This window comes from Scardinius erythrophthalmus, assembly GCF_964197995.2.
Source record: "Scardinius erythrophthalmus genome assembly, chromosome: 2".
NCBI lineage: Eukaryota > Metazoa > Chordata > Actinopteri > Cypriniformes > Leuciscidae > Scardinius > Scardinius erythrophthalmus.
The window spans coordinates 3804842-3820844 of NC_138222.1; the positions used below are offsets into that span (position 1 = coordinate 3804842).

General features: G+C 36.5%; 1 protein-coding gene across 1 annotated transcript; it reads right to left on the reverse strand.

Annotated features, from left to right (window-relative positions):
• Positions 1–5830: 5830 nt before the first annotated feature.
• On the reverse strand, positions 5831–15315 carry sult5a1 (sulfotransferase family 5A, member 1). Its single transcript, XM_081347349.1, has 6 exons — positions 15133–15315; positions 12728–12936; positions 9073–9199; positions 8884–8981; positions 8618–8798; positions 5831–6501 (listed from the first exon to the last, which is right to left on the reverse strand). The coding sequence occupies exons 1-6, from the start codon at positions 15269–15271 to the stop codon at positions 6380–6382; spliced, it is 876 nt and encodes a 291-aa protein (XP_081203475.1). The 5' UTR covers positions 15272–15315; the 3' UTR covers positions 5831–6379.
• Between the last annotated feature and the right edge of the window lie 688 nt (positions 15316–16003).

Consider the following 16003-nt stretch of genomic DNA (forward strand, 5'->3'; position numbering starts at 1 on the left):
CGCATTCAAGTTCCTCTATTTTCCCCCAAAGCACTTCGAGGTCTCATAGTAATGAAAAGGTGACTCCAGAACCTCTGAAGTAAATACAAAGTGCTTAAAGGATCCCATAAGTTCCAGCAAGAACCTCAAAGATTGTCAATGCTCTTCCAGTAACCCTACTATAGGAAAAAGAGCTTTGAGGCACCAAAATTACATTTTGAAGTTCCTTGAGTATCCAACAGGATACTTGAGGCTCCTTTAGTTTTTACAGTGTATGACGGAAATGTCACGCCCCTTACCATATTTGGAACATCAGCTCCAAAAACAATAATGACAGGTGATAATGTCATACCCAGCAAACACAGAACGTTGGCACAACGTAGCCAACCTTCTAACGACGTTTTAACAACATGGCCAAAAGGTTGCTATAACTACGTTGTGTAGTGAAGGTTGTTACAGCGTTGTCACAATGTTGACATTAAACCACCGTTCAGGGCCATTGCTTAAGGTTGTGCCAACGGTGTCTTGACAACCACTGGACTACATAATGTACTCGTCACTGCCCTGAAGCGGGAAAATCAGCATTAAATTACAACCACCTGTTGTTTCTCATTGTGTTCTCATTCATCATCGAACAAGGATACGTGAGAATTGCGTTTAGCCTACCTCAGCTATCAAACACAACCTACAACTTTAATTAATGTGATTAATGTAGCATCGCTCGCACTGTATAGTTTTTCGTTTGATTTTTCTGCTATTTAGTCTCATTCGTTTCTTTGCTTCTCTGGATTTGTGGATGTTTCCAGTAGCACCTCAATGCAGTACACAAGATCCGGGGGGAGGAGTCGGATCTTGTATAAGGGGTGGAGATTGGTAGGTTTAGGGGTGGAGATGGGTAGGTTTAGGGGTGGGTTTAGGGATCAGGGGGTGGAGATTGGTAGGTTTAGGGGTGGGTTTAGGGATCAGGGGGTGGAGATTGGTAGGTTTAGGGGTGGGTTTAGGGATCAGGGGGTGGAGATTGGTAGGTTTAGGGGTGGAGATGGGTAGGTTTAGGGGTGGGTTTAGGGATCAGGGGGTGGAGATTGGTAGGTTTAGGGGTGGGTTTAGGGATCAGGGGGTGGAGATTGGTAGGTTTAGGGGTGGAGATGGGTAGGTTTAGGGGTGGGTTTAGGGATCAGGGGGTGGAGATGGGTAAGTTTAGGGGTGGGTTTAGGGATCAGGGGGTGGAGATTGGTAGGTTTAGGTATGTAAGGTGGGAGGAGTTGGATCTGGATCCGACTCCTCCCCGTGGATTTCATGTTCTGCATTGAGGACCATCTCGATGTTTCCCCGGTGACACCTGCTCGGCTACTGTTTGCCATACAGACCCGGGTTTGTTCAAATGTTCTGATCTGCCTTTGCTTTTTATGTTTTATTTATTATACTTAAAATAAATTTGTATATTAGTTTATTTCTTTTCTTTCTTTTTTTCACAAATGTATGACTTGGAAGTGCAATTTGATTATATGCAGTTTTAATAAAGTTGAATTAACGAAACCTGTCATTTTTACTCTTCAAAGTGTAGGCTACACTTGCAGGTGTTGATATCCCCATTAAATAATAATATAGATAAACAATAAACGATAAAAAGTATATTATTATCTAACAAAATACACCATATAGACATATGGTCAGAACGTCGTCTCTCAGTTGCTGAATGTCGTGCAACAACGTTGCTACAGCCCTGTCACGTCTTACAATTCTACGTTGTTACAATGTTGCGAGCACGTAGACAGCGACGTTGCCATAGCAGAAATGCAACGTGCCAGAGACGTTGCCACAACGTAAATGTGTTTGCTGGGTAGCTACCTTATCAATTCGAGCCTGAATCTGAACCGGAAAATGCAGATGACCAAGCTGATCGATCAACTTTGCCAGCGCGACTGGACCAGATCGTATCAGATTGGTATGGTTTTATTTCATTGGGGATATAATTACTTTTAATTGTCTTTTTACGAGAACACCATGTAACGTTAAGCATAAAATCACGTGTGATCGTAGAAACGATATACAAGCGCTACTCTATAATGCTCAAAACTCGCGTTTGAATAGTCAGTAGCAAATTCTTAAAATATGAAAACATACTTACAGCTGTGTCTGTGAGTCAGAAGCGCCAGACTGTACTTGCAAAGATGGAATTGCCCACTTTTAAGAAGCAGCCTTTGTGCACAGCCGGGATTGTACTCTCTGGAAACAGTCCTCCGAAAAATGCAGCACACAGTTGAAAACTTTGGTTGTACTGTTCTGGAACAGTGTTGTACATAAAGCTTAAAGGAACACTCCACCATTTTTTGAAATAGGGCTTATTCGCCATCTTTCCTACATTTAGGGCAAACGCATTTTTGTCTCAGTGCATGCATTGTTTTAGTTTGGAAGCGCCACCGCTAGCTTAGCTTAGCATAATGAATGGAATCCTTTGTTGCCAGCTAGCATGTCATGAGTAAAAGTGATAAAAAAAACAAAACAAATTACTTCTTGTCGCCTGCGTATTAACAAGGAGTACAAATAGCAATGCAGATTAAGACTAGGCGATTTCCTAGGCAGATATTGACTTGGGACTATATTGGAGGGAAGCACAGGCGAAGCCAGAGCTGCCTTAACCTAATGTTAGGCCCCGGAGCTGAGAGGTTTTGTAGGCCCCCCATCCCCTCGATTTATAGAGTCTCATTTTAAAAAAGTGTTATATCTAGGTAATCTACATCACAAAATGCAATAGTTTCTTTGAGACCTACAACAGTGAGTTTTTTTTAATATTGTTTTTAATTTTAATAGTTAATAACATATCACTGAGCCCACTTGAGCATAAACACAAGACACTTTATTTAACAACCAGACACAGCAACTAAATTTCAACTTTATGCAAATGAGAAGTGATTTTCGCGAGCGACAACCAATAGAAAAGAAGGCTCAGCTCCCTGCCCATATGAAAAAAACCTGCATGGTTCATATACAGCAACCATATATCTTCCTTACATAAATCGACCAGAATTACCTTCTGTGTTTCATGTAAGGCCCATACATCAGACCGATTATGGCCACTTTCATACTAAATAGCACACATACAACTTATAGGGGATTTTTGCGTTATATATGACTACTGTTAAAAGACTTATATGAGTTTTACATGACAAAAGTATGCAAATGTGTATGGTATTAGTAGAAATATATAAAACTCATATAAAACTCTTATAATATTGAATCATATGCTAGTCAAATTAAAGTCATATAAAATTTATACACATTTTGTGTCATTTGTTTATGTGTTTCATACAGATTTCATGTTTTGATGACCAACATCTGATTCACTTATATGCAGTTGGCAAAAATTTTAAATTGTACAGTGCAGAAGCCGGTTCGAGGATTACTGTCAGAGTATCACTGACCTTTATGAAGACTGTTAATTTTCCTAAAGGATTTGAAAGAGCAGTTGAAAAGCAATGACATTGTAACACTGTGAATTTACATTAATTGTGAACTGTCTGGGCCTGTTGTTTGTGAACAAAACAAATCATAACACATTATTGCAAGTGAATAAAGTTGAGTCAAACATGTTTCTAGAACAGTGATTAAAATGTTGAAAATTGGCTGGAATATGTTTTTGTATATGTGACATGAACTCTGGTGGTGATGCACTCTAAAAACTTTTAATATGATTTACTAACTTTTTTGGTGAAACATTTTTACAAAAAATCTTACAGAACCCAAACTTTTGAACAGTAGGCTAGTAGCCTATACTAGTAGGCTAGTACTATAATTAGGGTAGTTTTGTAAAAGTCACTGACTAATTACAGGCGAGTTGAGAGCACAAATCACAAAATATTTAGTAGTCATGAAAACGTATTCAGATTTAGCATATGATGCATTCACCTCATATATCATGACACACTGCTCTAGCACAGGAAAGTGCATACAAGTTCAAGTGCATGCTTTTAAAATTAAGTATCGGTATCGATATCGGCGATACTGGCCCTGTATTTACTTGGTATCAGATCGATACCAAAATTTGCAGTATCGCCCACCACTACTCTGTATGTTCTTTCGCATTAAATAAAATAATTTAAAGCACATTAATGATTATACAGATAAATAAAAACATACACACACCTGACCTGAATTTAACAGAGGAAATGCACCAGTTCAACGACGCTGAGAGGAGAAGAGGAGAACTCTCTGAAGACTGGAGTGGAGAGAGAGAGCTCAAACAGCGCGCGCTCACTCAACCGCTGAGTGTCGTCAGAGCAGAGGGTGGGGGAGGGGTGCATTGTTTTAATTTATTTAATTGTATGCGTGTTAAAAATTAATAATATTGATTTTAAGTAATAGGCTATTTGTGGTTCTTGAAACAGATCAGTTTAATTATCCATTCCCAAATAATGTGATGGAAATTTCACAAATATATTAGAGCTAATATATTTGTAAAATTTCCATCATTTCTTAGCTCTAATTGCTTAGTCAAATACTAAATTATTTTAGTGAAAAACTTCAAACTGTAAATTTCAGACAAAATTAATTGTTGGAGTTTTAGTCAATTATTTCGGTCTGTTCAACTCAAACTATCAAGTAAATGATATTCGGAGATTTTATTAAGTTAATAAAGTTAATTATTACTGTGATATTTACTAAGCCACTGAATTATTTTTTAGAGTGATACGCATAAGAATCACTTTGACATTTAGGAAAGTTTTATGTTGTTAGTAATAGAACTGTTATACCATAGTTGTTCTGTGATAAAGTTTAGAGAAATTGTCACAAATGAAAATGAAATCTGGTGATGCAGGATTTAAAATAAAAATTATTGATATGTGAAATATGCAAATGTATCTTTTAGAATATACTCTAATAAATAATTTTGTAATTAAAATGTGTGCTTGTGTGTGTAGTTTAAATGTGTTTCATCTAAGGCTGATTATACAGTATGATTGACTACAGGCATCGACTTAGAACAAGATAAGAGCAAGCATGAGTGAAGTACACTGACTGGTAAACTGCACTGTTTTATACACATCCATGCTGGACATTCATATTAAATTAGCATTGTTTTCCTATGTTTTTACATCATGAAAATCTATATGGCTTTAGTTGTATGTAGGACATATATGACATATATGATTAAAAATACATTAATATTATGCAATTAATATATGTGGTTTTTGCAGCATATATGTCCCTTACGATATTCTGTTGGAACATAAGAATCACAGATGTTTTTAGCAAACCTTTTCCATATGGGCATGTTTACGTAAATACTCATCAAGACCGGCGTTTTAATATTATTTTGTGTGTATTTGATGGTTTAAGCAATGCAATAAGCATAAGAGTCTGCTTTATGTGCACGCACTTTGGGTGTGAGCAGAAAATATGCAGGAATGAGTAAAATACGTGCAATCCCTCGCCGAAATTCAACGCCAACAATATTTGCTGTCAGAGAGATGAGAGAGAGAGAAAGAGCAGCTGGTATCGTGTATCTATTCTTCAGGAAATTATTAGTGTAAGCGTTTCAGATATTTCATTATCGATATGTATCGAAAAATCTATATTTTTGACAACACTTCATAGCACTTAGTTTATTATTTCAGATGCCTTTTTAAAAGACTGCAACTGAAAAATGTATATATTATATGTAAAATTCAAGCCGCCAAACTGGCTAGTTGGAGTGACTGCGTTACACACCACTGATGAAACACACCCGCGGTTTGCCCTTGTTACACCACTGTCACCAATGGAGAGTAATTTCACTTAATAGCAGTAATTTCATGTAACAGCAGTACTTTCAGCAATTTCACTTAATTCAAAATGACCACAATTAGCATATGAGGTTGTCAAATAGGTTTATGTATATTTTGCGATGTTCTTGTTTTACAATAGCATTGCACAATAATAAAATTTTTCCAAGAGATAAAAGTGAAAAGCAATATGAAACATCATTCAAGGCTATATGCATACACAGACTGATAAAGTCACTCTTCATCTTTAAATATTGTTTTGTAAATTACACCTCTAACAGGTCAAACTATCTAGATCATAACTCCGCTTATCTGACATGACTGGTTATGTTCATATAATTTTATTATGTTGTAAGTTATATTGCATCAAACAAAAATATAAAATTACCTGTAATAAGTTACATAAATATTGCTACATTTCTCTTAAGGTCACATGCTGAAACCTTTTTTTTTTTTTTTAAACACAAAAACACACTCACAAAAAACAGAAAGGACTCAAATACATCAGCTTATTTATATCAGGGCATTTCACTGTGAAATACTAGGAACTTTTATAAATGTTAAATGAAGGATATTAGCAGTGATGAGAGAAGAATGTGATGGTGGATTATTAATGGTTATCCAAGGCCTTAGTCTCCCTAGGCCATTCCCATTTCCCATTTAAACAGCAGTGAGGAATCTGCCATCTGGGAAGAGTAGACGTCATCCACGAGGCAACTCTGCTCCTCAGTTAATATGTTCTTCCAGTCTCCGACTTTACCTGAAAGATACAAGGATTGTAGTGGTCAGATGATTATAAAAAATATATTTTATAAAATCACAGGTTTGACACAGAAGCACTATACACTGCCCAGACAAAAAAGTTGCTGTTTGGATTTAAATAGGCAAATTCTTAAAGTCCCCCTGTGGGGACATGTTAATGTTGTTTATGTGTCTATGTGGTGTTTTTAATCTGCTTTAAGACAAACCATGTGTAAATTCATAAGTCGACACCATTGCTGAGTATTTCCTCCTTAAAACTGCAGTGAACCAAAGACAGTCTCAAAAACACGCTTTGAAATCGCTGGTGTTTCTGACGTCACAAACTACCTTGTAACCAATCAGATCAACGTGTGATCGTCAACCAGTGGATCTCTGAGCTGAGTGAGTGAGTGGAGGCGGGGCTCATTTGCATATTCATAGATCCGTGTATACTCAATGAGGCGAGGGTGTCGAGTTACACTCAAGCTATTTTAAGGCATGAAGATTTTCAAGGAAAAATGCTTAAATAGATTTTGGTGATCAAAGATGAGTTTTTAGGGATAAAATGATTGACTACAGGGGGACTTTAATAAGCATTTGCCTATTTCAATTCAATATAATAAAAAGAGGACCTACAACATACTAATACATTATTGTGGTCTAAAAGCAGGTGTTTCACTTTCATTGTCCAACCCTTATACTGGTCGCATTTTTTTTTAAAGGTCTCCAATATGATTAATATGACTAATGAATGCAGAAAACCAATTTCCTAGTGTTTTTCAATGAGTGATCTCACTTAATGCAGGATTATATACACTGACCAAATTCTTGGAGTCTCTACCTGGATCATTATTGCAGTGATTATTATGTTTCTAGCATGTTATATGTTTATAACCCTAATTGATGGAGTGTGTAGATTTTCACTTCTTAAACAACCATGTATGAAGACACATCATGGATGATAATGTCAAGATTCATCAGGCTCAAACTGTGAAAGAATGGTTGCATAAAGAGGTGCATCAATTTTTGGGAAAGATCTTGTCAGTCAAGAACTGCTGCCAAACAAATAGCATTATAGAAACATAATAATCACTGCAATAATAATCCAATTATGGGCCCTATCTTGCACCCAGCGCAATTGACTTTGTACACCGACGCATGTATCATTCCTATTTTGCACCCGACGCACAGCAGACTTTTCCCTCCACAGACGCACGTCGGTAAATTAGGGAATGAACTTGCGCTCCCGGGGGCGGTTCAGCGAAAAGAGGAGGCGTGTTCCGGCGCAAACGTTCCCTGGTGCTATTTTGCAGTTTCAGAAAACAATTCCGCCACAGACCAGGAAAACCTCGTCTAAAGTCAGTGGTGCGTTCAGATGCTATTTTAAGAGCGCATGCTTGGCCATAATGTAGCGTGTGCACAACGCACATACACTTTGCTTCTCTCATCTACACACAGACGCAGCAGTTTTCATTTTTGCAAACCATACATAAGTACAAGGAAAAATATTCCACACGAGGGAAATCATTGTTTTGTCCATGAAGATGTGAAAAAATAGGCATAAATCGAGCTTACACATTTACCAAAATTATTATACGCCTGTTTAACCGAAGCTAATTTGGGTGTGTTTCTCCATCCCCATACAATGTCACTTCTCTGTGTTTTACGGCCCTGACGAGAACGTCAGTCTCCTCGGCTGTGAACCGCTCCTGGCAAATCCGCCGTTATAATAGCAATCCGCCATGGAACAAGAGCGCCTGCTCTTAAAGGGAATGTGAGATGATGCTCTGATTGGTTTATTTCACGTTACGCCCAAACCACACCTATGAGTAATGTAGCTACTTCAGACCAACCCATTTTAGATTTGCGTCGGGCGTTGAGTCATTTATCCCGCCGGTATAATAGCAACAGCACCCGAGATCCGCCCACAAAGTTACTTGCGTTTCGCGTTTGATACTTGCGTTTCAGAACGTTAAAAAAGGGCTGATAGACTCTTAAGCATTTACCTATTTAATTTTTTTTTAGACGGGCAGTGTACATTTAGTCATGATTATATTAATTTTAAGCCCATTTGCTATTCTATCGTGACATGATTATATACTAATGTTTGAAGAAAACGAGAAGTATTTACATACCTTTCCTCATGAACTTGCCCTTGCTGTGGTCCATGATCTCCTGAGGGATGAGGGTGTAGTTCACCATGGCATTTTCCTTCATGCTATTGAAACTACAGTACTTCTGAGAAAGCATCAGCTCATCCTCAGATAAAGGGCACTGCATGAATCGACTCACTTTCTGAAGAGCCCCATAAAGATCCTGATAAAATACAAATGTTTTAAACTGAAACTGCTTCTTTAAGTACACAGTATATGTGGTCACGAAATTAATGATGTTATCATACCTGCCACATTTCCTCATATGTGATGAAAAGAAAGTTCTGAATATCTTTTGAGTGACTGGTCCAGCCCTTGACATGTTCAAACCAAGAGCCATAATGCACTGATGGATGAAAAGCACCATCAATTTTATAAGGAAAAGAAAGTGAAACTCAAACTGGTAATAACTGACTGATAATATAAACTTAACTAACCTGTTCCCTTCAGGAAAGCACTCAGAAACTCAGAGAAAGAGCCTGGGTCAGGCAGAAAGTTGGCCATCTTGTGGAAGTGATAATATGAAACAGCCACATCTTTGAGATTTCTGGCCACATATATAACCTGAGGAAAGTGTTATGGTAATTAATTTTGCTTCATGTAATGTATGTGCTTGCATGACAATAGTTTAGTGGAAAATTACTGTGTACTGTCTGCAAATCTCAGCTACGAGCCGAAGATGTCTTTGCAAAAAAAAAAGGTGTTGCATGTCTACTCGACATCCTGCCATTTTCATTGCAGTCTCACCACTAAATACATCATTTCCACAACACTTGACACTTGGCAAAGCTTTAATAAGAATTTATATTCAATTTATACAATGAAGACTATGCAATATTTAAATGTGTGTACTAATTCTAACTATATGTTAAATAAACCTATTGTACCTGAAAAACTTGTTTATTTAATTCATATTTTTGTTATATCGTATTTGTGAACATTTGTCCCTTGCAAGCAAATTCAACAAAGCAAGTATTGGACGGGACTAGTTTTCTAAACGACATTTAGGATATCGACGAGCGGTTTGAGTCGGTCTCAGAGCGAAGCGACAAGACACAGGTGCACTTAGTCAATAACCATCGAAACTAACAAGGGAAACTATAGAAATAGAGGCAAAGAAGAACTAAATATCGGACGTGAAAACCAGAAACGGCAAGACAACAGAATATCAAAATAAGAGTCCTTGAAAAACAACGGAAATCATGATTCGTGACACTAACATCTCCGTGTGTTTTCTAAATGTGGACATTACATTTTTTTAATAAATTAAATTTTATTAAAATAAATAAATAATACCTTTTTATATAATGATAATAATAAAAACTTAAAATGAAATAGAAAAATAGAATTATTTTTCTATTTCATTTTAAGTTTTTATTATTATCATTATTTGTTTTCTTTCGATTCACTTTTTTTCTATTCTATTTTTTCAATTTTTATTTTAAGTTTTTATTATTATCATTATTTGTTTATTGTTTTTTCTTTTCTCTTTAATTCAAGACACTTTTTTTGTGGTATACTTGTACACGTGTTTGAGTGTGCACTTAATTAAGGTTATAAAGAGTTGTACCTTATTTCACTAAGTTTGTCCCTGATGAAGACCTGATGGTTGAAATGTTGCACTACATACTTTTCTGGAGCAGTCACATCAGTGTGCGGATATTACGTTTGTTTTTTTGACTTTACAGATCGATACATGCATAACGTATGATGTATGTCTTTTAATGAATTATAAACTTCACATGAGTTTATAGAACTGGCTGTGTATGATAAACTCACATAAGCGAGCAGAGAAATTTTGACTAGTTTCTCACCTGACACTGATGCTAGAATTGGCAGTCTAAGCAGTTTCAGCGATTTATCCTCTATTTATTAATTTTAGAATTTTATGTTTTCATTCGATACCATCCATACTGAAATGAAACGAAAGATTGGTGCTCAAACGGTAGCTCAGGTTGGTCAAAAAACCCCTGAGGAGAAGCGTTAGATTTCTCAGAGGGCCGTTGAGTTTGCTGAAGAACACTAGGTAATTAGCTTCTGAAATTTATACTGAGGTTGTGTGAGAAAAACACAGAAATGGCAGATTCAGATTCAGAAGTACGCATGTGAAACAATTTTCGGTAACACTTTATTTTACAATGTCCTTGTTACATACATTACTTGTACTTACCATAGTAATAACAGTAAATTATGCATAATTAACTCAACCCTCAACCAACCCTAACCCTATAGTAAGTACTAGAGGTCGACCGATATGGTTTTTTTCAGGCCGATGCCGATGCCTATCTTTTGAAATCCGGGTCGGCCGATGGCCGATTAATGCTGCCGATTTATTTTGGCCGATATTTGGCCGATTATGTGCTTGTTTTTAACCTCTATTTGAAAGATAAAATGTAACACAAATAATTACTTAAGATAGACAAGATTTCTCAACAAAAACATTTATTGAACACTTGACCAATCTGCACTTGTACAAAAGACCTTGAGATATGTTTGGTAATTGTACTTGAATGAATTGAAAATTAATTTGCTACATTTCAGATTAATATATTTGTTTTCTTTAACATTTTAATTAACAGTAACTTAAACACTTTGCAGTTTGAATGATGTCTTGTAGGATATAAACAAAATGACGGAGTATGTTTTTATGTTTCCACTGTTCGATCGCATCCGCACCTCACGCGCGCACACACACACACACACACAAATATAAGTAAACACTTTGCAACTGTAAACACGGATCGCGCCCAGCGCCTCTCTCTCTCTCTCTCTCTCTCTCTCTCTCTCTCTCTCTCTCTCACACACACACACACACACACACACACACACACACACACACACACCATATTCCAGCCATAGACAGTTTATGATTCCAGCATTGCAATCTTTACATCGCTGCCTGCTTCAGAGCTAAGGCGGAGCTACAGATTAGGTGTCCCTAAAGAACCCGTAGTAGTAGTTCCGCATAACATGTATTAATTTTGCATGCGAGTTTTATTTATTTTTATACCATGTATTCTCCGTGTAAATGTATACACCGAACCGTGACGCCCGTACCGTTTCGGTTCAATGCGAATACATGTACCGTTCCACCCCTAGTCTACAATACAGTCACACATTACACTGTTTGGCCGGCATTTTAACAGTGTTTAATCCAGCCTCTAGCTAACGGTATGCTAAAGTTAACTGCTGACTAGCGTTACGTTTCTAACGTCCGTTTTCAGAGCATCCAAGAGAAGCACAGGCATAACAGTGAAATGAAGCACAGAAATCCGCATTCATATTCGGTCCGGTAAATAACGGTCGTTAAGGCACCGGTGCCGTATTAGCACCGGGTCTATCTGTAGCTACCCAACCCTAGCAACATCGACGCTAGCAAAGCAAAGCCAGTCCTTCACTAACCTATAGTGCGTTGGTCACTTTTTTTATTACTTATTTCTCTGCATTGAGTGACAACCCTCTCAAATATAAGACACAGAACAGATAAAAGTCTCAGATTCACTGTCTGTAATTGCAAAATTCTTGCTTACTTATTGTGACATGATAGCAACCCTTCTGCTGTGCTAATGCAACCTCAACAACGCTATCAATATCCAAAGTAGCCGAACGTCATGTCGCCTATTCATATTTTTTCTCGACGTTGGCAGTAACATATCAAAAGGTTTTAATTAAATATAAAGGAGTTTTCTCCATGGAACTTAGCTCCTTCCTTAGGCACTGGATGAGGTCTGCTCACTCCGCTGGAGAATGACTCTAGGCGCAGCGTGCGTCGCACACCTGTTCCACAACAACAACAACACTAGGCTGCCCACAGATGCGCCCGCCTAATAATCGGCTTGAAATACTGGATATTGGCCGATGCCGATTATGTTAAAAAATGCAAAAAATCGGCCGATTAATCGTCCGACCGATTAATCGGTCGACCCCTAGTAAGTACATGTAGTTGCTTAATAACACTCAGTACTTAAATATATAATTACACTGTAACAATGACACCTTAAAATAAAGTGTAACCCAATTTTCTCTAACATCCTCCTGGAAAACTAGTCCCGCCTAAATATAGGGCAAATTTGTGTCTTGTCCATCACTCACCTTTGCATTGGATTGTTTCAGGGCCGGGCCCAGCAGGTGATAAGGCAGATGTGTCGTGATAATGCGAGGCCCGCTGGAGAATTTCAGGACTTCAGGACAGTAGTACTGCTCAAGCCACGGGGAACGGGCCCAGTTGGGCTGATTTTGGGCTATAGTTGGGTCCCCTTTACTCAAAACTAAAGTGAGGATTTCCTGCATCCATGTGGTTCCTATGAGCCAAGGGAAAGACATGAATAATTATCTTGCCTGGGAAAAAAAAAAAAAAAGCTTACTGCACAAAACAGGGATGGGTGGTATGACGATATATCGTATCCACCGTATATAAAATGTCTATCGTTAGAGATTTTGCTAGATCGTGTATATCGCGGTATATAAATATATATAGCACTATTGACTGATGAAACGCGTGAATGAGAATATAAAGAGCGTGCCTCATGTTAAAAAGAGTTATAAGAGCAACATATCCTGAAAAGTGCGCACAGAAAGCTGCCTCACATTTAGAAGACGATTCGCGAATTTGGGACATTCTCGATGTTTAAAAGCACAATAAGCAGTGATAAAGAGCTCAATGCGGTCACGCGCTGACTGACACACAGCCTAAGTACGAGTCTCTTCTCTTTCACGTCTTATTGCGCTTGAATGGTCGAATACTCACGTATTTATGTATGTATTCATGTGAACACGGCCGGTATGTGTATCAGTGTAATGGATCTGTGCGTTTGGTCTTAAAGTGACAGTAGCCTAATAAACCTGCTGCTCTGTGTCATTAATGTGAATTAAACTAAAGAGAAAATAACTTACTGCTCTTGACTTGTTTTAGCTTTAATAAGAATACATTTATATTTAATTAATCCAATGAAGACAATGCAATTTTTTACTTTTTACATTTGATTATTACATTTCTGTACTAATTCTAACTACGCTGGTAAGGTGCACAACTGAAGATGTGCCGTAAAGGAGGAAACGTTACTATATGGTCACTAACGAAACACCCCCAACTAAGATCGTGCTTCAAAACCGACTCAAGACAAGACAAGCATCGGACTGAATCAGTTCGGATTGTAACATCTAGTCCTTTTCATGTAATTCGTTAAATAAACCTATTGTACCTGAAAAACTTAATTTATTTAATTCAGGTTTTTGTTATGTTGTATTTGTCCTATTGTTTGTAACTGGCTTCTTTTTTCTTATTTTTAATAACAGAAATTAGATGAAATAACACAAATAATAAAAATAAATAAATAACTATATCATGAAAATAAAAACAATAACTATATCATGATTGATATATATATATATATATATATATATATACACTACCGTTCAAAAGTTTGGGTTCAGTAAGATTTTTAATGTTTTTAAAAGAAGTCTTCTGCTCACCAGGGCTGCATTTATTTGATAAAAAACAAAAACAAAAAACAGTAATATTGTGAAATATTATGACAATTTAAAATTACTGCTTTCTATTTTAATATATTTTAAAGTGTAATTTATTCCTGTGATCAAAGCTGAATGTTCAGCATCATTACTCCAGTCTTCAGTGTCACATGATCCTTCAGAAATCACTCTAATATGATGATTTGATGCTCAAGAAACATTTATGATTATTATCAGTGTTGAAAACAGTTGTGTACAATTTTTTTTTTCAAAATTCTTTGATGAATAGAAAGTTCAAAAGAACAGCATTTATTTAAAATATAATATTTTCTAACATTATAAATGTCTTTACTGTAACTTTTGATCAGTTTAACTCTTGATGAATAAAAGTATTGATTTATTTTATTTCTTTCCCCCAAAAATAAAATTAAAATTCTTACTGACCCCAAACTCTTGAACGGTAGTGTTTAATGATACAAAAGCTTTAGATTTCAGATAAATGCTCTTCTTTTGAACTTTCTATTCATCATAGCATCATGAAATAAAAATGTAAAAAACTGATTAGATTGATGATAATCATAAATGTTTCTTGATCCTCAAATCATCATATTAGAATGATTTCTGAAGGATTATGTGACACTGAAGACTGGAGTAATGATGCTGAACATTCAGCTTTGATCACTGGAATAAATTATATATATTCACATAGAAAACAGCTGATTTACATTAGAATAATATTTCACAATATGACTGTTTTTGTTTGTATTTTTAATCAAATAAATGCAGCCTTGGTGAGCAGACGACTTCTTTTAAAAACATTAAAAATCTTACTGACCCCAAACTTTTGAACGGTAGTGTATATATATATATATATATATTATATATATATCGTTATCGTGAAATAAAATTTCTCATATCGTGAAATAAGACTGGTCATATCGCCTAGCACAAAAATGAGATTAATCAAATACACAACCTAAGTAAAAGAAGAACTAAAGTTGAATAAAGAAAATGCATTTCATTATTACCTGATTTTGGGTAAGTGACAATTACAGTGTCTGTGTCCTGGAACTTGAAGTTGGTGGCATAATTCAGCGAGTCTTGTGTATGCAAGTGCCCAGGGAACGTGATGCCGTGAAAGGTTTCGGTGACATCCAGTCGAGCCATGTCTGCACGTGTGTGAGTAATGTCTGCAGAAGAGATACAGAGCAGAGTCTGACAACTCTGTCATTCTGTCAGCTTATAACAGAAGAGAAAACGGAACTCTCGTGTGAAAAAGGGGAAGGACATACAGAAACTACCTGAGAAACCGGTTACTGTAAAAATTCCAGGTAAAAACTCGTCAAGGGAGTTGTTGTGTTGAAATGTACCATAGGCCATTTATCTTTACAAAGCCTTATTATTATAAGATCATCACATCGTAGGACATTAATGATGGCAGCTTGGTTTCCCTTTTGACCTGGTTAATCTCTGACATGTTTAAAGTTCATCAGTGATCATTTTATTCAGTGACAGTTACAATACAGTCTGCTTATATGACGTCAAAAACACACAGATTTTCTCCAATGATGGAGACAACTGGGTAACACTTTATTTTACAGTGTCCTTGATACATTTGTTACATGTACTTACCAATTAACAACTAACCCTCAACCAAACCCTGATCCTACCCTAATCGTATAGTAAGTACATGTAGTTAATTAATATTACTCAGTACTTAAATATATAATTACACTGTAACAATGACACCTTAAAATAAAGTGTAGCCGACAACTGTTTATTTTTTTTGTAACGTTTAAGGTCAGATGAATATGAATATGCAAAAAGGCTCCAAAATAATAGTGCTTAATAACATAATACAAACTCGGGTAAATCCACAGGAAAATGGCAACAACAATA

Excerpts from the sequence above, each read along its gene's own strand:
- sult5a1 (XM_081347349.1), bottom strand. The coding sequence starts at position 15,271 with ATGGCTCGACTGGATGTCACCGAAACCTTTCACGGCATCACGTTCCCT. Across the intron at positions 9,200-12,727 it reads TGAAACAATCCAATGCAAAG|GTTATATATGTGGCCAGAAA; the intron begins GTGAGTGATGGA and ends CACTTTCCTCAG. Across the intron at positions 6,502-8,617 it reads GGGCAAGTTCATGAGGAAAG|GTAAAGTCGGAGACTGGAAG; the intron begins GTATGTAAATAC and ends TGTATCTTTCAG.